General features: G+C 41.1%; 1 protein-coding gene across 1 annotated transcript in view; it reads left to right on the forward strand.

Moving 5' to 3' along the window:
• Nucleotides 1–16,124, forward strand: part of TMEM132D (transmembrane protein 132D) — an 881,229-nt gene extending 865,105 nt beyond the window's left edge. The window contains exons 7-9 of the mRNA XM_027853583.1: nucleotides 2,871–3,144; nucleotides 9,738–9,929; nucleotides 14,940–16,124. Coding sequence (XP_027709384.1) covers nucleotides 2,871–3,144; nucleotides 9,738–9,929; nucleotides 14,940–16,124 — 1,651 coding nt within the window. The remainder of the gene's footprint in view (nucleotides 1–2,870; nucleotides 3,145–9,737; nucleotides 9,930–14,939) is intronic.
• Nucleotides 16,125–27,241: the final 11,117 nt, after the last annotated feature.

Below are 27,241 nucleotides of genomic sequence, written 5' to 3' on the forward strand. Positions count from 1 at the left end.
GACAGCAAAAAGGTTAATAACTGCTGGGCTAGATAATATAACATCTACATCCATATGGAATTTTGAGATTTGTGAAGGCTCTTGTAACTGTTATCTCATTTGATCCTCCCAACCATGCCATGAGGTCAGTGCTGTTGTTAACCCCATTTTAGAGATGTGGAAACTGAGACCCAAAAGTTTTTTTAACTTACCTAACTTTTTTTAACTTACCTAAGGTCACACAGTATCTAAAAGCTTAAGGAAGGATTTGAAATCAAATCTCACTGACTCCAAGGACAACACTACTATAGTAATCTTTTCTAGTTAGCCTCTGAAGTCCCTTCCAGCTTGCCATCTATTAATCAATCAACCAATAACATTATTTATTAAGTATCTACTATGTGTCAGGCACTGTGCTAGGTCCTGGGGATATAAGTACAAAGAATGAAACAATCCCTATTCACAGTGAGCTTACATTCTAACCCATCGATGAGTTAAAGGATGTCAGTGCCAAGCATGTGAAGACTTCCTCTGGCGGGGAATGGGTGGATGAGAACAATTTGTTCCAATGGCCATGGAGGCAGCTGAAACAGGTGCTATGGAGCACTTAGAGCTTGGTCAGACATCAAAGATGCCAAGGGCATCCACTATATCTCTAGTCATCACTTGACTTTTGTTTTGCCATTGGACTTCCATGATTCTAGAAGACAGAGGCTGATGACTTTGCGCAACTCTGCCTCACTTAAGTCCCGTTCACAGGGGAGTCAAGACGTCACCCCATGATATCACTGGTCTTCTTTGAAACAAAGACAAAGTGAACAAATGCAAATATATACAAAGTAGTTAAATACAAGGTAGTTTGGGAGGGAAGGATCAGGAAAGACTTCAAGTAGAAAGTGTCACTTAAGCTGAGATGAATTCTGGAAGATGGAGATAAGAAGGGAGTCACCATATAATGATGAAGAATATTTTTTGTGAGCAAGTACACTTTAGCAAAGGAAGAAGGATAAATTCTCAGTAAGAGAATTGAGGTAACAAATCCCTCTTCTCCTTGGGATAGTCCTACTGGCCTCAGGAAGAACAGGGCTTCTGGCTTTGATTGGGAAGTGTGGATGGAGGAGAGATTGTTGCCACCACTGAAAAGGGCAAAAGGTACTGTATCCCTGTAAGTCTGTGTCAATAAGAACAGAGTTTTGAGCGGGGAAGCAGTCCTGTGGTCCAGCCCAGCTGTTGTAACAGCCGCACAGTCCAGATGGTTAACACAGTTTGTGAGACTGAGTAACCTCTGTGGTGGAGATGGGGATGTGAGCATCTATACTGAGGGTTTGGGTAGGGGGTGTCCTCAGATCTAGTAGAGGAAAAAGAAACTCTAAAGAAGTACCAAGCAGAGGAATTGATCGAGATGCTGCAGTGGGCATGCTTCATCATTTCGAGGTGTCCTACAAGAAATGGGGAAGGGAGATGCAAACACTGACCCAATAACACGCAGATTTGACTGCCATTCTTAGGAGGTGACCTCTGGCCCTGAATGAAGCCTACCACTCTTCCGGTTCTAGCATCCTAAGAATCTAGTGCACCAGAGACTTCCACAGGGCATGGGCCCCAACCTGTCTATTTGGCAGAGATGTGAGAATTGGTATGAGGAAGAGAAGTAGGAGAAATAAGTCAGGCAGTTTGGTAGGGCATTGTGCCTGGATCTGCTCCTGTAGACCCTGTGCCAGTGATTTAATCTCTCTGTACCTCAACTTCCTCTTTTGTAAAAATGAAGGGGTTGGAATCAATGACCTCTGAAGTCCCAAATAGTTCCAGATCTACGATTCTACAGTTTGACTTGAAGCCAAAAAGACCTGAGCTTGAATCCTGCTTCATGACTTGTTAACTGTGTGACCCTGGGCAAGTCACTTAGACTCTGAATCACAATAAAATGGGTAAAAATAATTGCACCTATTTTACAGAGCTATTTGTGAGGAGCAAATGAGATTTTATATATATACACACACACACATATGTATGTATGTATATAATATATATTATGTATTTATTATATAATTATATATGTATATTATATATTATGTAATATATATATTTGTAGAGTGTTGATAATATCTGCAATTCATTATTTTCTTATCTTGAAATAATAATGATTTATATGGTACTTTACAGGTAACAAAGTATGGTATTGTTTTAATTTTTTTATTTTATATATGTATATACACATATATAATATATTATAGATAATTACAGTGTGTGTATATATATATATATATATATATATATACATAAACACACAGGGATAGATAGATAGATAATTAGTACTGACTTATCTTTGCACATAGTGTATCTTCCTAATAGAATGTAGGCTCCTTGAGGACAAGGAATTGTTTCACTTCTATCTTTGTATCCCTGGGGCTCAAAATGGAATCATCTTACTGAATAAATGCTTGTTCATTGATTGGCTATTGATAGCGTAATCATTACGCTCACATAGAACCCCCTACCCCATTCTTTAAGATCTTAAGTTGCCGGAGACTAGTGATGTCAAGCTCAAATAGAAATGGATCCCTGCGAGCCATAGATTGACCTAGAAACCACAAATTAACATTGTCTGTGTTGTATTTTTATTTATTTTGTTAATTTCTCAATTACCTTTTAATCTGACTCTTGCTGACTATATGTGCCAGTAGGCCATGAGTCCAACACCTTTGCCTTAGACTCTAAAATGCCTAGTGTCTTCTTGGTTGTTATCATAAAGCAATCATACCTACAATGCTTAAAACACTCTGGAGATAAAAAGAAAAAAGTCAAAGAGTCCCTTTTCCTCATGAAGCAAAGACTCTATGGGTGTAAAGGAAGGTAATGGCTCCTGTTCTTGTCCCCTCTAACTCTGCCAGGCCAGTCCGGGACAGCGATGATGAGGAAGAAGATGAAAGGCGGGGCAAAGGCTGCACTCTCCAATACCAGCATGCCATGGTGCGTGTCCTTACCCAGTTTGTGGCTGAGGCCTCTGACTCTGGAGGACAGCTGGCCCACCTGCTGGGCTCTGACTGGCAAGTGGACATCACGGATTTGGTGAACAATTTCATGCAGGTGGAAGAGCCACGGATCGCCAAGTTGCAAGGAGGGCAGGTTCTGATTGGGCAGGAGCTCGGAATGACTACCATTCAGGTAAGGAAGCCCAGAGAGCTGAGATCCTGGCTCTCTCTGCCTCAGCCCTGCCCCTTCAAAGGAGTTTGCCCAAAGGTGAGAATTCTGCTCTGGGGGTAGTATCTAGGGCCAAAAAGGAGGCCATCTCCCTCCCTACACCCTTATGAAGGAAGTTCTTGACAAAGTCGAGAAAACTTGGGCTTAAATCCTACCCCTGACGCTAACTAGCCACATGACCATGGGCAAGTCACTGGATCTCTCTGAGCCTTAAGCTACTATCAGGGTATATATGGGCTATACTCTTCCAGGGAGTTCCCCACACTGCCAAAACCAAAAGTCTTTGACATAGCTATGGACTCACTCATGAAATGAAGGAAAAACCCTGAGAGACAAGAGTTTTGGGGTAATTAATAATCTGTTTATTAATTAGGCTAGCTGGCAATCAAGAAATTGATGGTCAATGGTTTCTCTTGGTAACCAAAGATCCCCAGTGGAGACCCTGAGAGCTTTAAATACCTTTCTAAAAGGGAATGCCCCTGACAAGTGAAAATCAACCCTGACTAGTGGACATTTAATGAGGTGGGCTAGAAGTCTTCACCTCCTCCTGCTGAGAACATGGCTTGGTCATGAGACTCAGCTGCATCCAACAATCTGGACCGAGGGATCCATCTCCAGCCATAAAGGTCTGGCTGGTTTTTCTTCTTCATGAGCTGGGTCACCCTAAACTCCAATGAAGGGGTACAAAGACAGGGGCTCCTTTCCTCAGGATAAGGACTCTTCCAGACTAGATTCTGTTTCTACTTTGAACAGATGCTAGGTCTCCTGGTTGGATGGGGTCCTGCCCAAGATTAAAGAGCATATTCCTTGAGGTCTAGGAGTAATGTGTCCTTCAGAGACTGGCTTTTTATAGGAGGTGGGCCTTAATGAGGAAATGGAGGAGAAAACCCTGGATCACAAATTAATAATTAGTTTTTAATATAACAGTGTAAAAAGTTATCTCACACATTGTCTAGAATGCATCGAACAAGAGCAGGAGGTCATATGACTGTGGGCTTTGTCATTGTCTAGGCTACATCTTTGAAATCTCCAATATGTTGTAAGACAGTATTTCCTAAATAGGGAATTTCCAAGAATAGAGACAGGAGATCTATGGGAGGTTATGAATTTTTTGAGACAACTAGTCACGCTGCTCTGCTTGCATCCTGGGCGTGATCTATTCCCTTGTATTCCACATTATTTTCTCATCCCTTGTCATCCTCTCTTTACTATTGCTTCATTTCAGTAATCATTCATCAAGCTGGATCTGCATGCAGGTCACTATGCCAAGTGCCAAGGAGAGGTCCAAGTTACCCTAGATAGGGTAACTGCCCTCATAGACCTTCCAACTTGAAAGGAGGATACAGCAAATATATAAATAATTTAACTTTCATGAATTTGTTGATCCCTCTTGTGATGCAAATTGCAATCTATCCATGCCTGCCTATTATGAGCAACTCTGATCCATCTCCTCTGACAAATCTGCATGAGACTCATGTGATGTGCCCAGGGTGCTTTCAATCTCTTGATATCACATGGATACCAAGGGACAGCACTAGTTATATCTCTCAAGTCCATCTTTTTTGTTCTGATCATGCATTTCTTAGATGATGGACCATTAGAGGGTGCCATAATGCATACAGTGCTGGGTCTAGAGGCAAGATGACTCATCTTCATGAGTTCAGCTCTGGTCTCAGACATTTGGTAGTTGTGTGACCCTGAGCAAGTCACTTAACCCTGTGTGCCTCAGTTTCCTCATCTGTAAAATGATCAATTCTTCAGACTGTAGTGTGCTATGACTTGTAGCCAAAAGAAACAGGAAAAATATCATAAACATAAAAATATTGAGAGAGAGACAGAGACAGACAGAGAGACAGAAAGACAGAGACACTGAGAGAGAGCTGGTCTGGAAGCCAGAGAGACCTGAGTTCAAGTCTTACCTTTAATGTATATTGTCTGGGTGACCCTGGGTAAGTCATTTAAAATCTCTGTGCTCTAGGCAACTTTCTGACTATAAGTCACAAAGTAGGTGCTGATCTACATTAGCAGAGGGCATTTCCTCACTAGGAATTCCTTGTCCCATTGAAATTATACATCCAATACAAAAATCCTGACGAAGATGGTAATGATGATGATAATGATGATAATTAGGAACAAGTAACCCAATTGGTAAGAGGGTGAAGAAAGATAATACATTTCTAAAAGCTCTTTAGGCTATTTGAAGATTAGACATTTGCTTCTTGAGTTGGAAGAAGTCTTACATAACTTGTAACTGGGAGAGATCAATCGATTTGACAATCAGCAAGAATTAATGAAGTGCCTACTATGTGTCAGGCACTGCACTAAATGTTGAGAAGACATACAAAAACCAAAATGGTGGCTACTTTCAATGAATTTACATTCTATCAGGAAAATAGCACACAACTACATACTTGAGATTTTCGGAAGTTCCCAATAGGGGAAGAGGGGCTGTGACTCCCAACCAGTAACTCTCATTCCTGGGTATTTTACCATCACAATATTTCAGTGAATCATGCAGCATTACCTTGGGAAAGAACATTATCCTCTGTCTAATCCAAACCATGCTCAAAACCATAACACCCTCTGTTTGACAAGTGTCCATCCAATTTTGTCTTAAAGACTTCCAAAATTCTTCACTTCCCGAGACAACTGCTTTGGGAATTTAGAAGGAAGTTATTCCTTAAAAGGAGCCTAAATTTGACTCTTGGCAATTCCTGCCAATTGTATCTGATTCTTACTCCTCATCAGTCTTCTAGATGACAGCCCATGTTTCCTATTAGTATTCTTCTGGGCTAGACATTCCCTTTTCCTTAACCAGTCTTCGTATGGCATGAGCTCAACCCTTTCGCCTTTCCTGTCTATTCCCCTCAACACTCTCTAGATTAATCAACATCTTCCTTAAAATGTGAAGCCCAAAATTGAACATGTCATTATTTACTTAAATTATTATTCCTCATTTTAATTCCCATATCAATTTATCTTTCAGTTACCAAGATCATCTCATTTCTGATGATACAACATATCTATATAGCTTGCATGAATTTATCTTATTGATATAAGCACTTCTTCCAGTGGGACAGATCCATGCCCTCTCATCCTTTACAATTCCTTCCCATGGTTCCCCTCTAATTTCTCTACCCAAAGGTGTCCATTAAACTCCCTGTGGAGTTTCCACAAGATCACTTGAGATGTTCTAGATATTAGTAAAGTATGCAGAGATATCTACCAGCTATCCTTTACTCTGGCTACATGGCTGCCTCCTCCACCCACTTCCTTTTCCAGCCATATTTGGAGGCAATAGGTGTAGTGGAAAGAGTTCTGAACTTGGAGTCATAGGACCTGGGTTCAAATTCTCTTCCTGCTACTAAGTGTGAACTTAGCCAGGAGTGGGGAAATTGTGGCCTCAAGGTCACATGTGGCCCTCTAGGTCCTCAAGTGTGGTCCTTTGGTTGAATTCCTTAAGGCGATTTGTTCTATGAAGTTTGGATTCAGTCAAAGGGCCACACCTGAGAACCTAGAGGGCCACATGTGGCCATGAGGCCACAGGTTCCCCACCCCTGAGGCAATTCACAATTTCTCTGAGCTTCTGTTTCCTCATCTGTAAAATTAGTTTGGACTAGATAACCTCTGAGTTCCCTTCTAGCTCTGGATCCATGATCTTCTCTGGCATAATTCTTTGTTAGTAATAGGTTATACTCTATCCACTACTACTATTGCTGTTAGTGTGACCCATGATTTTCATTCATCAGATTCTGTGGCATTCCATAATTCGTAGCCTCACTAGAAAAGTACTGATGTTAAAAAGATGCCCCCTTCCCATCTTTTGTGATACAAATTTCAGAAATTCAGGACACTTTTTATAGAGTCTTCAGAGGTTTTCTCAGTTCCTTAAATATATCTACTTTTCCATTAAGAGATACTGAGTCCCATTTGTATCCCGAGCCAATTTTTCAGGCTAGGAGCAATGGCCCCTCTAATCTTGCATTAAAAAATAAAGCTGCCCTTTGGTTGCTGCTAGAGAGTACTCTTAGTCTTCTGTCTCTGGGGCCATCAAGTGTTTCTTTTTCCTTAGTGCTTCCTTGTCCCTTCATAGCACAAGTTTTCTCATCTGCCATCACCTTAGAACACACAGCTCATCTCTCATTGTCAAAGTCAGACATGGGAATTAATGAGGGTAGCTGGATGGGGCTATACAACTTGGGTGTGAAGGCTTAAGGAGTTTGGGGTCTCAAGGTGCAATTCAACATACGTACTCATAAATCTCCCTGGCAGCTCTGAAAGGGGAATTCAGAGAGAGACAGATGTCCATGAGGTCAAGCTTTCAGCAACAATTCAATTATAATCCATTCAATCCAGAAAAGTAATTCTCCAAAGAGTACTGTTTAACCACCAGCCCATCCCACTTACTTATTTAGGCTATGGGAAAGAAAAGAAAAAAAAAGCCCTCCCCAAACAGCATCCCCCCAACTCTTAAGGACTGTTTATGTCAATACCTGTTCCATGTGGCCCATTATCTTAGTTCTTTGCTAAAGACCTAGAGGGATAAACATAAAATTCATTGTACAAATTGTACAAAAAAAATGTACATTGTACAAAAAATGTACACAACTTCACTGACATTGGGGAGGAGAAGGAATGTTATCTCTAGATGGTACCAATGAATAGAGTGCTAGACTTGGAGTCAGCAAGTTCTGAGTTCAGATCTTGACACAGATACTTACTAGTTGTGGTGTGAGCCTGGGCAAGTCATTTTAACTCTGAGCCTCAGTTTCCTCATCTGTAATATCACCAAATTCTCAGGGTTGTTGTGAGGATCAAATGAGAGATATGTAAAGTGCTTTGTAACCCTTAAAGTGCTATGTAAATGTTATATGTTACTAATAATATTTTGCTACCAATTAATTAAAGCATTAGTTATTAATGTAGATTGTCAATAATTGGTGTTTTATTCATACTGATTATTATGTTTTATTCCTTACATTCTTATTATTATAGGTACCTTAAGGTCATAGGGCAGGTTTTAACCTAGCATTGAATAATATTTCCAAATGTAAATAGATCTTTTGTAGCTGGTATTCAAAGTAATACATACAAGGGGCAGCTAGGTGGCACATTGGATAGAGCACCAGCCCTGAAGTCAGGAGGACCTGAACTCAAATCCGGCCTTAGACCAAACACTTGACACTTACTAGCTGTGTGACCCTAGGCAAGTCACTTAACCCCAATTGCCTAAAAAAAAAAAAGACAAAGTAATACATACTGAATAACAGCTCCCATCGTGGTGAAGTGGGAAGAAGACTAGACTTGGAGTCCAAAGTCCAAATTCCAAGTTCAAATCTTGGCACTGTCACTGAGGATCACAGGCTCATAGAATAAGCTAGAAGGGGCCTTAGGGGCCATCTAGTCCAATCTCTTCTTTTTATAGATGAGGAACTGAGGCCCAGAAAAGTTTAATGACCTATCCAAGATCACATAGTAAGGATCAAGTAAGATTATAGCTGTAAGCAGCTAGATGGTTCATTGAATAGAGCTCTGGTCCTAGAGTCAGGAAACCCTTAGTTTAAATCCTACCTCAGACATGCAAACTGTGTGACCCTGGACAAATCATTTACCTTCACTTAGCCTCAGTTTCCTCATCTGTAAAATGGGAATGACAAAACCACTTACATCACAGGATTGTTGTGAGGATCAAATGAATAAAAATTTGCAAACCTTAAAGTGCTTTATAAATTCTAAGTATTATTATTATTATTATATTAAGTAAATTGCTTTGCATTCTCTTTATATATGTATATAATATACATAAAATACATGATAAAATATATAAATACATGTAACTATAAAAATGCTAGCAATTTTTAAATAAGTGCTTTGCATCTCTTTATGTATGTAATATACATTAAAACATATTAAAACATCAATATATGTAGCTCTATAAATCTTAGTTATTATTAATAAGTGGCAAAATTCCAAGATTCCTTCTAGATCTAACCTGTGACTTAAAGACTTCCCTCATAACTTCCCTGGGAAATAGGCATTGCAAGTATTACCATCCCCATTTTGTAGATAAGGAAACTGAGGGTTAGAAGGGTAAAGTGACATTCCTGTAGTCACAGAACTAATTAATGACAGTGGGAACTGGAACTCAGTTTCCTGAAACCCAATGCCTCTCTCCACTCTACTCCTAGTGATGAATGAAGATGTTTTCCTTTAATAATTCAAGATCGAATGGAAGGTTGATTGGCATCAACTGTGGTTTGTGTGTCTTCTCTTTTTTGTTTTTCTCATAAAGGGTTGCTTCTGCTGGGGCTATTTTTTTTGTTTTTGTTTTTTGTTTTTTTTGTTTTTAGGCAATTGGGGTTAAGTGACTTGCCCAGGGTCACACAGCTAGTAAGTAAGTGTCAAGTGTTTGGTCTGAGGCCAGATTTGAACTCAGGTCCTCCTGACTTCAGGGCTAGTGCTCTATCCACTGCACCATGTAGCTGCCCCTGGGGCTTATTTTCAGAGCAGAATATGTATTTTAAAAAAATAATTCTAATGCTGATTCTTCTGTTCAGATCCTGTCCCCGCTGTCGGACGCCATCCTGGCTGAGAAGACGGTGACTGTATTGGATGAGAAAGTGACAATCACTGACCTGGGGGTCCAGCTGGTGACTGGGCTCTCCCTCTCCTTGCAGCTCAGCCCAGGGAGCAACCGAGCAATCTTTGCCACCTCCATAGGGCAGGAGCTACTGCAGATGCCTAAGCAGGTACCAGGGCCCCTGGTCGTTTTATGGACCAACAGCTCCATGATACAGCCTGACTAGACCCTCCCTACCCCCTAACACTACAGGTGTTCAAGAGGCGGCTGCCAGAAAGGTTGTAAGGGGGAATGAAGCATGGAACAGGCCAGTGTCTCCCTTTTCCAGGCAATCTTCCAAGTAGCTGCCAAATGACCATTCTTAAGTCACAGATTTGACCATCTCACTCCCCCACTGAAAACATTTTGCTGGAAAACTAGATCATTATGTTAGTTCCCAGTCATTTTCAAACCATGGCATCATACCACCATCATCAACCCCTTTTTTAAACTCTCCTTTACACTTTATATTCTCCTATTAGAATGTAAGCTTATCAGGGGCAAGGATTGTCTCCCTCCCTTTTATTAGGATTGCCAGTATTTTGCAGAGTTCCTGACACATACTAAGTGCTTAATAAATACTTTTCCATTCAGTCATTCACTCATCCATCTGTTTTTTCTTCAGTTTTGCCTCTAGGACAGAATATCAAGTCATCAAGCATTATTACACACTATATATCAGAGTTGCCCTCAAGGGGCTCACAATCTAATGGGGGAAGCAGCATGCAAACAACTGTGTGCATATTGTACATACATACACATGCACACAGAAACTCATATAACATATTTACATAGAATATATTTATGTATTTCTAAACATAAATATACACACACACAGAGGGGTGAGCTGGTAAATGTTGAACAACTATGTAACAAATGTGCATGACAATTTAAATATTAAATTAAAATTGCATGAACACTCTCTTAAATCTAGACAATCAACCGAACAATAAATTAAGCTTTTATTTGTACCATTTGCCAATTTCTGAGGTATAAATGCCCACCTTGAAAATGTGATGATTGTAAGCCAATTCAAGCTGGCACCAGCAAAATTATATATGTATGTGTGTGTGAAAAAAATAGGTAGAGATAGAAATGTGTGTATATGTATGTGTATATATGTTTATGTGTATGTGTACAATGTGACATGTATCCGGTCACCATGATCACACACACATACATGTATACATTCATATCTGCATCTACATATTGTAATAAGCATATGCTGTAAGTGTAATAAATAATATATACCCGTATGTGTATAAATAAATTAGGAGTAATCCTAGAAAGTCTTCTTGCATAAACTCCTTAAGAGGCCTTTGCAATCTGGCTCTGGCCTAACCTTCCATAAGACTTCACGTTACTCCCCTTAGCACACTCTTTGTTCTAGCTAGACTTGCCTACTAGCTCTTCCCCCACTTTGATAAACCATCTCTTGCACCAAGGTGCCTAGACCAGGGTTGACCCCATCACTTGGAATGTACTCCCTCCACTTTTCAGAATGCTTAGCTTCCTTCAGTCTTCATCTCAGGAGCCCCTTCTGTGAAATCGTGCCTCCTACACAAAATTGTTTTTCCTGATTGCCTGGGTTGTGGATGATCTTTTCCTCCTGAAATCACGCCGCATATATTCATCTAGCCTAGTCCCACCCCCAACTCCTTCTGTAGAATGTAAGGTTCTTGAGGGTAAAGGTCTGTTCCATTGTTTTTGTTGTGGTTTTTGGTCACCCAAGTTTCTAGCCCAGTGTCTTGCAAATAATAAGCACTTGGTGGCCATATACCAGGTACTCAAAGGTTTGCAAAACATTTATCATCCATTATTTCATTTGAGCCTCAATAGGACTCTGTGAGGTTGGAAATCTTACTATTGCCATTTTGCAACTGAGGATACTGAGGCTGAGAGTGGTTATGAGACTGATTAAGGGTCACACAGTTCACAAGTGTCAGAGGCAGGATTTGAACCCAAGGCATCTTGAGTATTGTTGAATGGTCTCAATGACTACTCACCCTTCTTGCTTAAGATTCTGTGAATCCCAATGCCAGCTGATTCTCCCTTAGGTCTTTCCCCAGGCACCTCATCTATCTTCCCCTAGGCTCTAGTAGGTTGAAGCTTTCTGCTACTGTTCCTTCAGGGAGGAGTATCAGGTAGTAAGAAACTGGCACCTGAAAAGCATGAACCTCCTACCCATTTTGCTGTGCCCACTGAGTGCCCTCTGACCAGGTGTTTGCTAATCTTCCTTTGCTCTGGTTAAGCTTATTGGCTTTTCAGGCAGTGGCTGCCATCCAAAAAACACTTGAGTGTCAATGATCTCTGTAACTGATCAGAATTCTTACTGAGGGCCAGCCATAGCCCTTCTGAGAGATCCAAGTTATAGATCCCAAGTGAGAAATAGAAAGTGAGGCCATGTTTACTAGGTGATAAAGATCTGCTACCTATTTGTTGTCTGGGAAGAGTTAAGAAAGTGATGTGCCTTGGCCAGAAACCAGGCCAGTACACTAATCCATTCCTGACATAAAGAACTAAACTTGAAATCTCTTCCAGAGTTGGTTTGATGGTATTTACACCCAGCATGCAACTTGGCTCTGACATTTCAGTTGCAAAGAATCAAAAATGCATTTGAATTGCTTCTCTAATTTCTTGTTGAGCTCTAACTATGGTGGTATGACAAGGGCTTTGCCCACTAGGGATGCCCATGTCAGAGAGCACCAAAGGTACTTTTAGCCCTTTAGTAACATAGAAAGAACTATATTATTTATTGTAGGATTGTAGGTATAGAGCTAGAAGAGAACTCAGAGCTCACCTAGTCTAATCCCCCTCATTTTACAGATGAGGAAACTGAAGCCCAGATAAGTTAAATAACTAATCTTCACTTCTTGGCTTCCCTGACGTCCTTCAAATCCCAGCTAAAACCTTACATTCTATAAGAAATCTTTCCCAATCCCCATTAATGCTTACACCTCCCCTTTGAGGTTAGCTCCAATTTATCTTGTATTTATCTTGTTTGCACATGGTTGTCTGCATGTTATCTCCCCACTAAACCGTGAGCCCCTTGAGATTAGGGACTCTGTTTTTAACCTTTCTTTGCATCCCTTGTGCTTAGTTTAGTGTCTGGCATATAGTAGGCACTTAATAAATGCTTGACAACTTGACTGGTCACAGGTGCCCCACCCCTGCCCTAGAGAGTTATTAATTGTATTGTAGTTGTTCAGTTGTTTCAATCATGTCCCCATTTGGGGTTTTCTTGGCAGAGATACTGGATTGGTTTACCATTTCCTTCTTCAGTTCACGTTATAGATGAGGAAACTGAGACAAGCAGGGTTAAGTGACTTGCCCAAGGTCACACAGCTACTGAATATCTGAAGTCAGATTTGAACTCAGGTCTTCCTGACTCCAGGCCCAGTGCTCTATCCACCATGCCACCTAGCTGCCTATTAATTGTACATTCAATTTCACCAAGGCTCACTTTCTCCATCTATAAAATGGTGATAATAATAGTGCCTACCATATAGGATTGTTGGAAGGATCAAAGTAGATGATATGTAAACAGACATTCAAAGATGAGCACATGATCAATCTCAGCCAGAAGGGTGTCCTAGTTAAAAGTATAGAACCCCTGGAAATTGATGACTATTATCTGCTCTGGCTAGGCCTGCCCAAGTGAGCAACTGATTCACCCAAAAGCCTTGAAAAGGCCAGTATTCCAAGAGGGACCAGGGAAACAAGTGAAAGTAACCCCCACTCTCCAGCCTATCATCAGCCCTAAGATGCCAAGTCTGCAGACAAAATGAAAGATAGCTCTAAATACGGCTGGTTTGATTGTTAGTGTCCACGAAAAGCACATAAACCCCGGGCTCTTACAGAATGTACTTCTGTGAGTACACAGTAGTCAAGACCTAATAAAGCCAGGAAACACAGCACCATGAGGGCATCGTCTCTCGGACTGGGTCCTCCGATGTTTGTTGTGAGTAATAAGTGGAACCTTTGTATTAAAGCAACTTATAAAATAATGTAGTAAATATTGTGTTTTTCTTTTCACTTAAACACATAACACTTGTAAATAACCCCAGTAACCAGTAATGCCTTTTGACATGTGATTTATTATCCTGCAAAAGCAGAAGCCATACAGCCCAGGGGACACATCTTTCTTTTAACACCTCCAGGAGAAACAAATCTTATTACCAAGTGTTTAAAACTGGCCATGTGTTTAATGTCTTCACAGAAATTCATATTCTTCCTTAGCCATGGTAGGTCTTGCCTTTTATTTCCACTGAGTAGGAGAGTTCACCCTTTGTATTTCTATTGTCTTGTGGCATGAGGGCCAGTCACTGGGAAAGAATCACACTGTTACGGAATCTCAGAGTTAGAAGGAACCTGAGAGATCACCTAGTCCAATGTATATATGGCATTCCCTCTTCTGCCTCCATGACTCTGTTCGATTTCTCCCCCGGCCCCACCTCCATCCCAAACATTCACACCTGCCTTTCTGGAAATGAAATCTACTTCCTCCTCAATTCTACCTCTTATAATTTTTCACTCCCTTCTAAACAAAGCTTACGTTTCACCTCTTTATGTGATACCTTTCCAGATCCCCTCAGTTATTAGCAATATTCCCCACCTTGAAATTACTTTGTTATTTTGTATATACTTCGTATTTACTGACTTGTGTACTTATTATATTTCCCGATCCCGATGGACTGGAGACTCCTTGATGAGAAGGACTTTTTTTTTCCTTTGAATCCAAAGTGCTTACCAAGATGTCTTAATAATAATAATCAACACTTAATAAATGTTTGTTGAATTAGAACAGATTGGATTGGATTGGGTTTGGTGAGGATGGTTTGGGTTGGATTGGACTGGGTTGGGATGGGTTGAGGTGGATTAGTATCCCATCTATACCATCATCAGCAAGTGGTCCTCCAGAGTTAGAAGACCTCCAGTGAGAGGTAATCTACTCTAGGCAGCCACTCCCACAATCTGATTACTCCAGTTATTAGAAAATTGGTCCTGCCTCAAATTTAAAATGGACTTTCCCCAACTCCTACTCACTACTCCTAGCTTTGTCCTCTGGAGGTAGGTCCTTGAGGCTCGAGCGTCAGTAAGATTTCTTTTTTTGTAATTTGTATGTGTGCTTTATTAACAGGAAGCTGCCATAAGTTGCTGGATCCAATTCAGTGATGGCTCAGTCATGCCCTTGGATATTTATGACATAAAGGACTTCTCTCTGATGGTGACATCCCTTGATGAAAAGGTGGTCTCCATCCACCAAGACTCCACATTCAAATGGCCTGTTATTACTGCTGAAATGGAGGAAGGGCAGGGTGCCCTGGTGAAGGTGGAAATGGTGATTAGTGAATCATGCCAGAAGTCTAAGAGGAAGAGTGTGCTGGCTGTTGGGACGGGAAATATCAAAGTTAAGTTTGGCCAGAATGATGCCAACCCCAACACCAGTGACAGCAGACATGGGGGAAGGGGTCACATGGAAACCCATGCCAGTGACAGGAGGTTTAAAACAACCTGGCAAGAAAGAATGAGGCCAGATGGGCAGTTTTTCAGCAATTTCTCCATGGACCGTATGGAAGGCAGGGGAGCCACAACAGACAGATCCATCTTCTGGAAGAAGAATAAACAAGAAAATCTTTTAGATGATAATAACCACCTACAAACCATCCCCATGGACTTTACCAGCTTCCCTGTCCAAGTTGATCTCCCAAGGAACAATGGAGAGACAGAGGAGAATGACCTACTCCAAACACCCCGGGGCTTAAGTGACTTAGAGATTGGGATGTATGCTCTGTTGGGTGTCTTCTGCCTTGCTATTTTGGTCTTCTTAATTAACTGTGTGACCTTTGCATTGAAATACAGGCATAAGCAGGTTCCTTTCGAGGAGCAAGAGGGCATGAGTCATTCACACGATTGGGTGGGATTAAGTAACCGGACAGAACTTTTGGAGAATCAACTGAATTTTCCCTCCCCGCAGGAAGAGCAGATCACTGCCATTGACCGAGGGTTAGATTTTGAGGAGAGTAAGTATCTCCTCAACACAAACTCCCAAAAGAGTCTTAATGGTCAGGTTTTCAAGTCTTCAGAATCTCCATTTGCTGATGGGAAAGACCAGAAAAGTGAGCCCACAGCTTCCCCTACCTCTAAGCGAAAAAGGGTGAAATTTACCACCTTCACCACCATTTCCTCAGATGAAGGATGCCCCACGGTCAACTCCATCCTGATGAGCAGTGTGGATGACATCAAATGGGTTTGCCAAGATATGGATCTGGGAGAATGTAAAGAACTGACAAACTACATGGAAAGATTACATGAAAAGGTGTAATGGGATATGAGGGAACATTTGCTTTTCTGCTCACCTTCTGCCTTTAATTTGGGGTAGTGGGGCACAAAGACATCTCAGAAGGAAGTCAATTGGCAGGAAAAGAGAAGAGCAACATCTTCAGCTGAGGACCAGAAAACCACCTGAAGTCAGCAGGATGGAGTCCAGGAGTCAAAGTCCAGATAGGAATTCTCATTCCAAAAGTCTTATTCAAAGCTAGGTTTATTTGATGTCTGCCAAACTTGGCAGGATTTTCACAACTGGAGACAAAAATAAGATTTGATTTAATGAACTTTTCCAGGAAAGAACAATTTCTCTTCTTCTCTCTATCAATCTCTCTCTCTCTCTCTCTTTTTTTTCTTTTAAATAAATGTAGTTATTTGGATATTACAAAATCCAAGTAGCTCCCATACAGACTGGAGGAAAAAAAACAAGACAGGTTCAGTTTTTTTTTTAATGGATCAATGAAAGGAAGCACACCAGCTAAAATAACAGCAAAATATCTAGCCATGAACATTATTGATAATGGACAGAGGTTGGTTTCACACTAGACACTGAGAAGTGACTATTGTGACTTCATATCCCCCAGAGAATTAAGGGGGGGGGAATCTCCTTAGCAACCGAAAAGGCAGGCAATTATTGCCCCATAGAGAAAGGGGGAAAGCCTTCCAATAAGATGTAACCATATGTGTAATAAGATAACGAGAAATAAACTCCATGGGGTGCTTTGGAGTAGTCTTTAGTTTTTGAAGTAAGGGACAGTCACACTGGCATCAATTTACCAGACACAGAATTCTGATTAGGTTCAAAGAACCAGTTTCTTTTTAGCAAGCTCACTCCATCCATCTCTAACATTTCAATTTGTACACCTCATCCATAACCCTGCTATTCTATAAGGGTTGAGTCACTGTCATGGGGCACTTTACAGTCCTCAGTAAGGGTTTTCTGGGCTTCAGAGGTAGAATTAGGATGGGATGAGGGTGCCAAGGGTAGCTGGCATCTGCAGAGCTAGCTTCCTCCCTACAATGGACCTCTCAGTTGCCATCCCTGAAACTTCTGGTCCTCTGCATAGCATAACCACTCCAGTTGCTTGCCAGCCCCAGGGCTTGGGCTAAACTTTCTGGGGATCTGCACCCAATAGAAGCAAAATCTTCCTCTTCCAACCTTCCTACCCAGATGGATTTTCCTTGAGTAACAGAAATCCTAGTTACATCTCTGCTAAGTTGGGAAACCATCCTTGACCTTTCTCTATGTCCCTTCCCCCCCACCAAGCTCTGCAGCATTTCACAGGATTCATTCTACCAAGCCATCTGGAATCACTTGGTACTTGCTTCCTGTGTGGTTATTTTGATAAAGTAGCTGATTGGGTTTGGAAGGGAAGGATAAGCGTTATTCATGCTAAACTCAACATAATCTAACTCCCGTTACCTTTTAAGAAGAGATCACTGGGCTATTTCATTATCTATCTCTAAGTCTGCTCTCTGGTGTCTCATATCTGAAGACTTTCCCCATAGACACCAAGATGGGAAAGCTAGGTCTGAGAGTATAAATATTCAGGGAAAGAGGAGGAGAAACCCAGCACTTAATAAAAAAATTGTTTACCATGAAAGTCATTGTATTTCTTCCTTAGTTTAATCCAATTAGAATGTGAGTTCCTGGGGGGGGGGAGGAACTCTTTGTCTCCCTCCCCCTTTCTTTGTACCCCCAGAGCTTAGCACAGTGCCAGACATGTGATAAACACTTAATACATGTTTGTTGACTTAACTGATTACTGATTAAGATAAACTTTCTGCTAGGCAGCAGAAAGACAAAGATGGAAGCAAACCTTAGTCCTTGCCCTCAGAAGCTCACAGTCTACTTGGAGGGATGCAATATGTCCATCAGGAAGGGTTATCATGGCAAGTTATTTCAAGAGGGAATGAGCACTGCCCACTTAGGGAAGAGGTGGGAATGAGGGGATGGAGTTGTTGTTAGGGATCAAAAAAGGAGTCCTTGACACCTGACCCAGTGAGTTGAAGGAAATTAGGAATCCTAAGAGGTGGGGGTGAAGATGAAGGAAAGTTTGTCCCCAAACTGGGGCTTCAATAGCCAGAAATCACCTGCTTCCAATCCTAAGTCTGACTAATTTGGTTTTGCTGCTTTTTAAACCCAGCACACATCTCCCAGGTTTTTTTTTTTTTGTTCAGTTACATCCTTATTTCTCTTTCACTCCTTATCACTGCCCCATTCAGCTCACTGCTCCTGCCCCTCTCCCATCACTTCCCTAGTCAGAATCCACTATACTTAGAATATATTGTAGATTGTAAGAATGTAATATATATTTATAAACATACTAACTGTAAATAAAATTTGCATTTGGTGGCTTCAGTTCTTCCCTCCTTTCTGCAGATTGTCCCCTGGAAGGGCTTGGCAGTCAGTTTTCAGAGAGCTATCCAAGGCTCTGGCTTTCAGTAAATGAAAATGCAGATTTAAGGATCCCCGCGCAATCTAATTACAAACCTTTACATCGTGTAATGCTGCTCTTCATGTGGAGAGGATGTTGACACCCGATCATAAAGTGCACTGTGCAGCAAGGCTCTCATTCTGAATGGGAAAGTATTTGCAAATAATCACGTGTGTACATCCCTACTAAAAGCCTGCTGAGTGTGCCTGAGATGACAGTAAGTGGTAGGTGGGCTGAGGCAGGTGCTGAAGCCCCTCAGTAAAGGGTCTGCCTGCCTAGAAGAAAGGGAGGTCTTCGGTATAAATTGGCACATTTGAATTTCTCAAATGAAGAAAGTGCGTACACCCAGACATGTGCCTTCCAGGGCATTTAGTGGGAAAGTACAACTTGGGAAGAGAACTCTTGGCCCAGATAGTGGATGGAGTGGAAATCATGGGGGCAGCTAGATGGTGCGATAGATACAGCACTGGGCCTGGAGTCAGAAGACCTGAGTTCAAATTTGGCCTCAGATACTTACTAGCTGTGTGACCCTGGCCCAGTCACTTAACCCCATTCACCTCAGTTTCCTGATCTATAAAATGAGTTGGAGAAGGAAATGACAAACCACTCCAGTACCTTTGCCAAGAAAACCTCAAATTGGGTCACTGAGAGTCAGACACGACTGAAACAACTGAACGACCAAACTGGAAATAATGCCAGATTTGTAGTCAGAGGACCCATGTTTGAAGCTCAGTTCTATTTCCTTCTCTATGAAAGCCAGGACAAATAATAAAATAACCTAGTATATTTATCTAAAATACTCTGTAATAACAAAATAATAATGAAAACTTACACTTACATAGAATTTTAAGGCTTGCAAAGCACTTTGCCTATATTATCTCGTTTGATCTTCATAATCCTGGGGGGGGCGGGGTAAGTGCTATTATTATCCTCTTTTCTCAGTTGAGGAAACTGAGGCTTAAAAAAGGTTCAGTGACTTTGCCAGGGTAAAGTGGCTGGTAAATATATGAGGCAGGATTTGAACTTGGATCTTCCTGATTCCAACTCCAGCACTCTATCCATTATGCCAGATTTTTTTGGTCAGTAACTGTAATTTCATTGGTGTGAAGAGTGCTTCTTGAGGAAAGTTCCTCCACCAATGCAGATCCAGACCTGTTCTACAACTTAAAGTATAAGATACTACAAAATGCAGACCAGTTGCCTATATACACGTAGCCTTAGAGTTAGGCAAGTCATTTTGCCTCTCTTTGCCTCAGTTTCCCTTTCTTAAAAATGAAAATATTTGACTAGATGTCTTCTGAGGTTCCTTCCAGCTCATATGTTACTATGTTGAATATGAAAGTGTGTGCCCTCTTTTAATAAAGAAATGTACCTCTCTCCCAAGAAATATTACATAGAGGCATGGTTTGGGAGAAGAACAGCAAGGTTTGGAAACAGAGGATCTGAGTTTGAATCCTGTCTCTACTACTTATTACCTGTATGACCTTTGATATGTCACTGAATATCCTTGGACTTCAGTTTCCTCATCTGTCAAATGACAGGTTGGACCAGATGACCTCTAAGGTCACTCTACAATTAAGTTAACTGAGGCAAGCAGAGGTTAAATGACCTTACAGGTCATCTAGTCCAACCCCCTCATTTGACAGATGAGGAAACTGAGGTTTAGAGAGATGTGGTGACACCCAAGGAAAAAAAAGTGTCAAAGCCAGGATTTGAACAAAGGTACTCTGACTCCAAATCCATTACTCTTTCCACCAAACCTCATTGTTATTTCTGCTCTTTGTCCTGTATTTACTTCCATTCGGTCATTCTAAAGCCACTTATCAAATGTTTGCTATGTGTAAAGGATTGTGTTCTCCTGACTCGTTCTGACAAAAGGTTGCTCTTTGGGTAGGAATATTTTTACATCCACTTTTACATTCAGAAACTCAAATTTCTGAAGTCAAGATTGGGACATAGCTGAATATCAGGTCATCTGAAAAAATCTGAGGATGGCAGTGAATTGTAAGCTTAGAAGGAGTCAATACTATGATAGAATATATAAAGATGTGTATGTATATACATATATATATATATATACAAAAAGTTAACATTCTCTTAGTTTGCATTGAGAAGCTTCCAGTCCAAGACAAAGAAAATGAGCAATGAACAGAAAGAGGTAAAGTTAAGCTTGACAGTCAGAACAACTTTCCTAACCATTTGAACTGTTCAAAACTGGTATAAACTGACTGAGGAGGTACTGAGCTCCCCTTCTCTGGAGGTGTTCCCATTGAGGTTTGATGACAACTTTTGAAGTAACATGTAGAAGAAAGTCTTTCTTGATTTTGACAAGGTGGCCTCTGAGACACTTTACAACTCTCAGTCTAAAACTCTATGATCCCTAAAGTCATTTCCAGCTCTAAATCCTATGAAAGCAAAATTCCAATAAATTGAAGGCTGGTTATGAAGATCTGGAGTCAAAATAGTTTCCAATTTGGATGAAAAAGCTAATACATAGTGACAATGGCTGATTCACTTTTTCCAGGTCACTAAGACACTGGAAAGGTTGGGCTTTCTTCCTTTTTTTCTTTCTTCCTCTCTCTCCCTCTCTCTTTCTCTCTCTCTCTCTCTCTCCCTCTCCCTCCCTCCCTTCCTTCCCCCCCTTTTTCTCTCTCTCTCTCTTTCTTTCTTTCCTTCTCTCTCTCCTCTCTTCCCCCCCCAAACTTGTAAAAGCACAGAATGTCATGTACTGGCCTCATGGGGAATGAAAGATTAAGGCCCTGTCTAGCAGAGAATGGTTGATGAAGAACAAAACTCACCATTAGACTTTTCCCAAAGTAACATGGCATAGGTTACCATGGAAGGTAATAGGTTCTCTCTTGGGTCTCCAGGCAAAAGTTGGATCACCCCTTTGGGGTTATGATGTCTTAAGAATTCTTGTTCAAGTATAGGATGGACACAAGATGGTAGCCAATATCCCTTCCAGCTCTGTTGTGATTCTGTGGTTGTCCAAAACAAGAACAAGTGGGTATAACAGTTGGAATTAGATGCGTACAGCTGAGAATAAAGCTAAAGTCTTGGAAGGGTCCTAATAAAATGTTCCCACACTCTGTCGATGTCATAGTTGTGTTTTGTTTCCATAGTCATAGAGGGATGATTGGATTTGAAACCAGGAGACATTGATCAAACCCTGCCTCTCATACTTATCTACGTGACCCTGGGTAAGTCACTCACTTCTCTCAAACTCAGTTTCCTCACCTATAAAATGGTGATAATAAGACCTGAAGCACTACCGGGTTGTAATGGAAATCAAATGAGAAAGCATTAAATGCTTAGTAATAGCAAGGTGGTGCCAGGCCTGGAGTCAAGAAGACTCTTCTTTTTTGAGTTCAAATCTGGCCTCAGATACTTACCAGCTGTGTGGCCCTGAGCAAGTCACTTAACCTTTTTTGCCTCAGTTTCCTCACCTGTAAAAGTGAGCTGGAGAAGTAAATGGCAAACTACTACAGTATCTTTGCCAAGAAAACCCCAAATGGGGTCAAGAGTCAAACTCAACCAAACAACAATAACAATCCTTAAAAATGTTGTTTGCAGAATCCCCAGTTGTGATGTTCTGTTGACAGGTTATGAATTTAAAGTACTAAATTTGAGTACTTAGGGGTCATGCCTATTCCTTATGAAGGTTAAACATGATAAAAGCAATGAAAAATTATGTAGTACTTTAAGGTGTGCGAAGCACATTATATATATTATTTCATTTGACCCTCACAACAACCCTGTGAAATAGATGTTGTTATCCCCATTTTATGGATGAGGAAACAGACAGAGTGGTGAAGTGGCTTGCCCAGGGTTACACAGTTAGGAAGCATCTAAGGCAGGAGTCACAGTCAGATTTTCCTGATTCCAAGTTCAGAGTTCTATACACTGTCATAGGTCAAGGGTCATAGGTCTAGGGCTGGGAGGAACCTTAAAGATAGTCTAGTACAACTTCCTAATTTTACTGATGAGAAAACTGAGATCCAGAGAAGTTGCCCAAAGTCACACTGCAAGTAAATACCAACGTCAGAATTTGAAGTCAGAGCTTATGACTTCAAGTCGAATGATTTCTGAAAACAATGCTGTATGATCCCATAAGGCACTTTCAATATTTCTTTAAGGATTTTTGCCAATCTCTGGAGAGTCACAGATCATTTGGTGGGAGGAACTATTCCTTTATTTGTTCAAATAGAGCCTGGAATATTGTGAAGGATGTTCAGGTACGAACTGAGGGACTGACTACACAGTAAGTTTCCTTCCACCTCTAAGTTTCTAATTTTAAGAAGAGACAGAGACAAAGATAGAGAGTCAGGGAAACAGAGACAGAGACAGAGAAAGGAAGAGAGAGGTAGATAGATATACTTTGGATATCTCATATACTTTGTATAAATTTTGTATTTGCTTATCTTTGTACAGTAGAATATTTACACTTACCCAACTAGATGATCCAGTGGCTAGGGCACTAGGCTTAGAGTCAAGACCTGAATTCAAATCCTACCTCAGACACTGACAAGCTGTGTGATTCTGGACAAGCCACTTAACTTCTCTCAGCCTCAATTTCCTCTACTGTAAAATGGGAATCATAATAGCACCTACCTCACAGCATTGTTGTGAAAATCAAATGAAATAATATTCGTCAAGCATTTAGCACAGTACCTGACATGTAGTAGTACTTAATAAATACTTGTTTCCTGCCTGTCTGCTCTCCTTCCCCAAGAAAAATGTAAACTCCCTGAAGGCAGGGATTGTTTTTGTCTTTCTTTGTATCTTCAGTGCCTAGCACATAGTAGAGGCTTATTGAAGACTTGTTGAATGAATGAATGAATGACTCCAAGAGGATGCTCAGTGGGAAATAAAACGCTGAGAAACACCCGAGGAATAGTTTTCACTTTTTCCAGGTCACTTGGACACTGGAAAGGCTGGACTTCTTTCCTTCCTTCCTTCTTTTCTTTTTTTCCTTTTCCTCCTTTCCTTCTTTCTTTCTCTCTCTTTCCCTTTCTTTCTCTCTTCTCTTTCTTCCCCTCTCTTCATTTCCCTCCCTTTTTCTTTCTCTCTCCCTCCCTCTCCCTCCATCTCTCCCTTCCTTCCTTCCTTTCTCTCTCTTTCTTTCTCTCTTTCTTTCTTTCTCCTTCTCCCTCCCCCACTCAACTTGGAAAAGCCCAGAATCCTCTGTACTACTCTCATGGAGAGTGACAGATTAAAGCTCTCTCCAGCAGCTACCTGGGAGGGCAAGCCCACATACAAGCAGCCATTCTTAAAAAGCTACAAATGAAAAGAACTTCGAGCCAAAAGGGAAGCAGCCCTAGTTAGCATGCCCCTGCTAAGGCCAATTTTTTCAGTGTTTCTCTCAGATCTTTCTTTGTCCTCCTGTTTCCCAATTACACTGACAGCTAGTGGGGAGCGTGGCTTCCAGCCAACTGAACCTCAGATTCATGGAACTAAAATGCAGAGGAGACCAGTGCGCAGCAGGCCTTCCATTTTCAGCTCTAATTAGTGGCCCTGGCAGTTAATTGAACTCATTGTGGCTTTAGGCTAGACTAATGGCTGAGTTTGGGTAAGTGACACGCACACCAGTTGGTATACTTGGCTCAAGAGGGAAGGTATTGAGGGCTCACTAAAGCCTGATAGGCCTTCCAGGAATGTATCTCATTGAACAAGAGCTTTTTGAGTTTAAGCCCTAGGCCTACACTTGGCTTCATACCTTGCACTGTGCAAATCAGGCTGTAGGAAGAAACTGGGGGAGGGAAATTTATTTTACTCTCTGCCCCCTCCCTCATGATAATTATAACTATTAATGAATGATGCTGTTAATGAATGATGCTGTTTGGCTTTTCACCAGATATAGGCATTATCTTCTCACTGCTTTCCAGTTATGCCCTTTGCCATCCTAACAATAATAATGCTTTGAAAAGATGCCTTGGGCTGATAATGGAAACTTCAAAGCAGACCCAGAATTCCAGAATCTCATAGCTGGAAGAAACCTCAGTGACTGGCTGGTTCAACCCATACTTTAACAAGAATTCCTTCTATATTAGCCCTGACAAGCGATCATCCAATCAGTACTCAAAGACAGTCAGTGAGAAGGGACCCAACATCTCTCAGAGTAGCCCATTTTCCCTTTGAAGGACTAGCATGGTGATGTAAGCTTAGATTTGCCTCTTTCTGAATTCTTCCCATTGTTCCCACTTTTGCCCTCTGGGGCCAAGCAGAAACAAACCTAACTACCCTTCAAAGAAGGGATCACCAAATACCTGAAGATAAGTTATTATGTCTCTCCTCGGACGTCTCCAGGCTAAATATTTCCAGTTCCTTCAACTGATCCTTATGGAATAAACTGAGACCCTTCACTAGCCAGTTTGTCTTCCTCTAGAGTGGCTCCTGCTTATGGCAGACGATACTCCAGATGAGATCAGGCAGAGACCATCTACCTTGGTCTGAATAGAAGCTGAAGATCAAACAAGATTTCCTTCAGCTGAATTCAATCAGTCAAACAATCCTCTAACTAACTTTTTAAATGCCTACTATATGCCAGGCAGGTACTGCGCTAGGAAATAGGGATACAAATACCAAAATGAAAGCTTTCCTACCCTTTAAGAGCTTATATTTGATAGGGGAAGATAACCCTTTATGCAAATATATACAAAACAAATTCAAGCCACTAGCAACTTGGAAGATCAGGAAAGGCATAAGAAGTAGCGTTTTAATTGGGCCTTAAGGAAAGCTAAGTATTCTAAGAGGTGGAGCTAGAGAAGGAGAACAGTAACAGGTATGAGGGACAGTCTGTGCAAAGGCATGGAGAGAAGAGATTGAAGATAGTCTACAAAGAACAGCAAGACCAGTTTGACTTGATCATAGATTCTAGCCTGAAGGAGAGAAATGTATAAGACTAGAAAGGTAGGTCAGGCTTTAAGCATCAAGAGAAGAAGCTTGTACTTGATCCTAGAGGTACTAAGGAGACACTGGAATTTCAACTCAATTCAAATAATTTATCTACTATGTCCAAGGCCCTGGGGGTGCAAAGACACAAGCAATCCCTGCCCTCTCGGAGCTTACCTTCACTAGGTGGCTACAACAAATGAAATCAATCAATTAATCAATAAACATTTATTAAGCATCTAAGCACTGGGGATACAAAAAGAGGCAAAAGATAGTCCCTGCCCTCTAGGGGGCTTACAATCTAATGGCTACATAAATATGTATGAGAAATATGATATAAATATGATATGATTATATGATATGAATATGAGAAATAAATATGAGGAATCACTACCTAAGAAGGATCTGAGAGAGCTTCATGGAAGATGTGGCACCTGTGCTGGGCCTTGAAGGAAGACAGAGATTCTGGGGGACAGGGATAAAGATGGAGGTACATTGCAGCCATTGGGTACAACCTGGACAAAAATTCCAGCCAGTGGGTACAACCTGGATAAAAGCCTGGAGGAGGGAAATGGAGTTCAGTACTTTAGCTGGGCTGGAATATAATCACCCTGTTTGTTTGCCTATCACACAACTGACTCATATTAAGCTTGCAGTCTGCTACAATTGTCATGATAGAATCTTTTCAGAGGAGCCTGCTCTCCCTTGGAGAAGAGGAGGGAAAGGAGGAAGGGGAGGAAGGAAAAAGGTCTGCATTCCATTCTAGAACTTAACTCTAAGGTCAGAGCTCCAGGAGGACCCAAGGGAGTACTCATACTTTGGATAGCTAGAATGGTGATGAAATTTTTCACAACACAATGTTTAAATTCACCTCTTTCTGAGGGACAAAAAGTCCTTCCTTGGAAGAATTTACCATTCAATAGGGAAGATAAAAGATTGGCGCCAATTCTATAAAGCTACAATGGAAAAAGAGAACTTTCAGCTGGGATGATCAGAATTTGGAGTCAATAGGCATGGGTTCATCACCATATCAATAAGCATTTATTAAGTGTGTGCCCTGCATGGAACAAGGTTCACAGACCATAAATCTCTAAAGAATTTCAGAGTCCATATAGAATGATTCTCTCTTTTACAAATGAAGAAACTGAGTCCCAGAAACATGCCCAAAATCACTCAGATGGTATGAGAGAAAGGATTCAAAGCCAGTCCTCTGACTCCAGAGCCAGGGATTTTGTTACTGTACCACTGATGGGTATGGACCCATCATTCAGTTTCAGAAGCCAAGACCTTTGCCTCTTTCACCAAAAGGAATTTGGTTCCCATTTGTCTATGGACCCCAGGAAACCCTTGAACTTTTTTATGGTCTCTGGTTCCTTATAGACTCCCCTTATCTCCCTTTAAAAGCCCTGGCCCCACCTTTTGATCTTATGTGAATGCCTTTCAAACTTCTACCTTCCAGTTCTCTTCATTATCTATTCCCATTGTTTATTCAATCTCTCAGACTTTCCAATCAGAATTCTCATCTAGAACCTTTTCCCAACCACCACCCCCCCCCCCGCCCCCGGCCACCCAAAGTTACTTTAGTATATATAAGATCCACCCTGGTCCCTATTCAAACACTGAGATTTTTTCATGCCCAAAAGGCTGAGACTGTCTCATGCCTGCTCATCCCTACAGCGTTACTAATATTCAGATTCCTTAAGAGACTGGCTTATATGTTTTATCTCTAATAAATTTTTTCTCTGGCTGGAAGAAGATTTGAGTTGAATGCTTTCAGGCAGGGTCG

Source organism: Vombatus ursinus, unplaced genomic scaffold, assembly GCF_900497805.2.
Source record: "Vombatus ursinus unplaced genomic scaffold, bare-nosed wombat genome assembly UNPS02009994.1, whole genome shotgun sequence".
NCBI lineage: Eukaryota > Metazoa > Chordata > Mammalia > Diprotodontia > Vombatidae > Vombatus > Vombatus ursinus.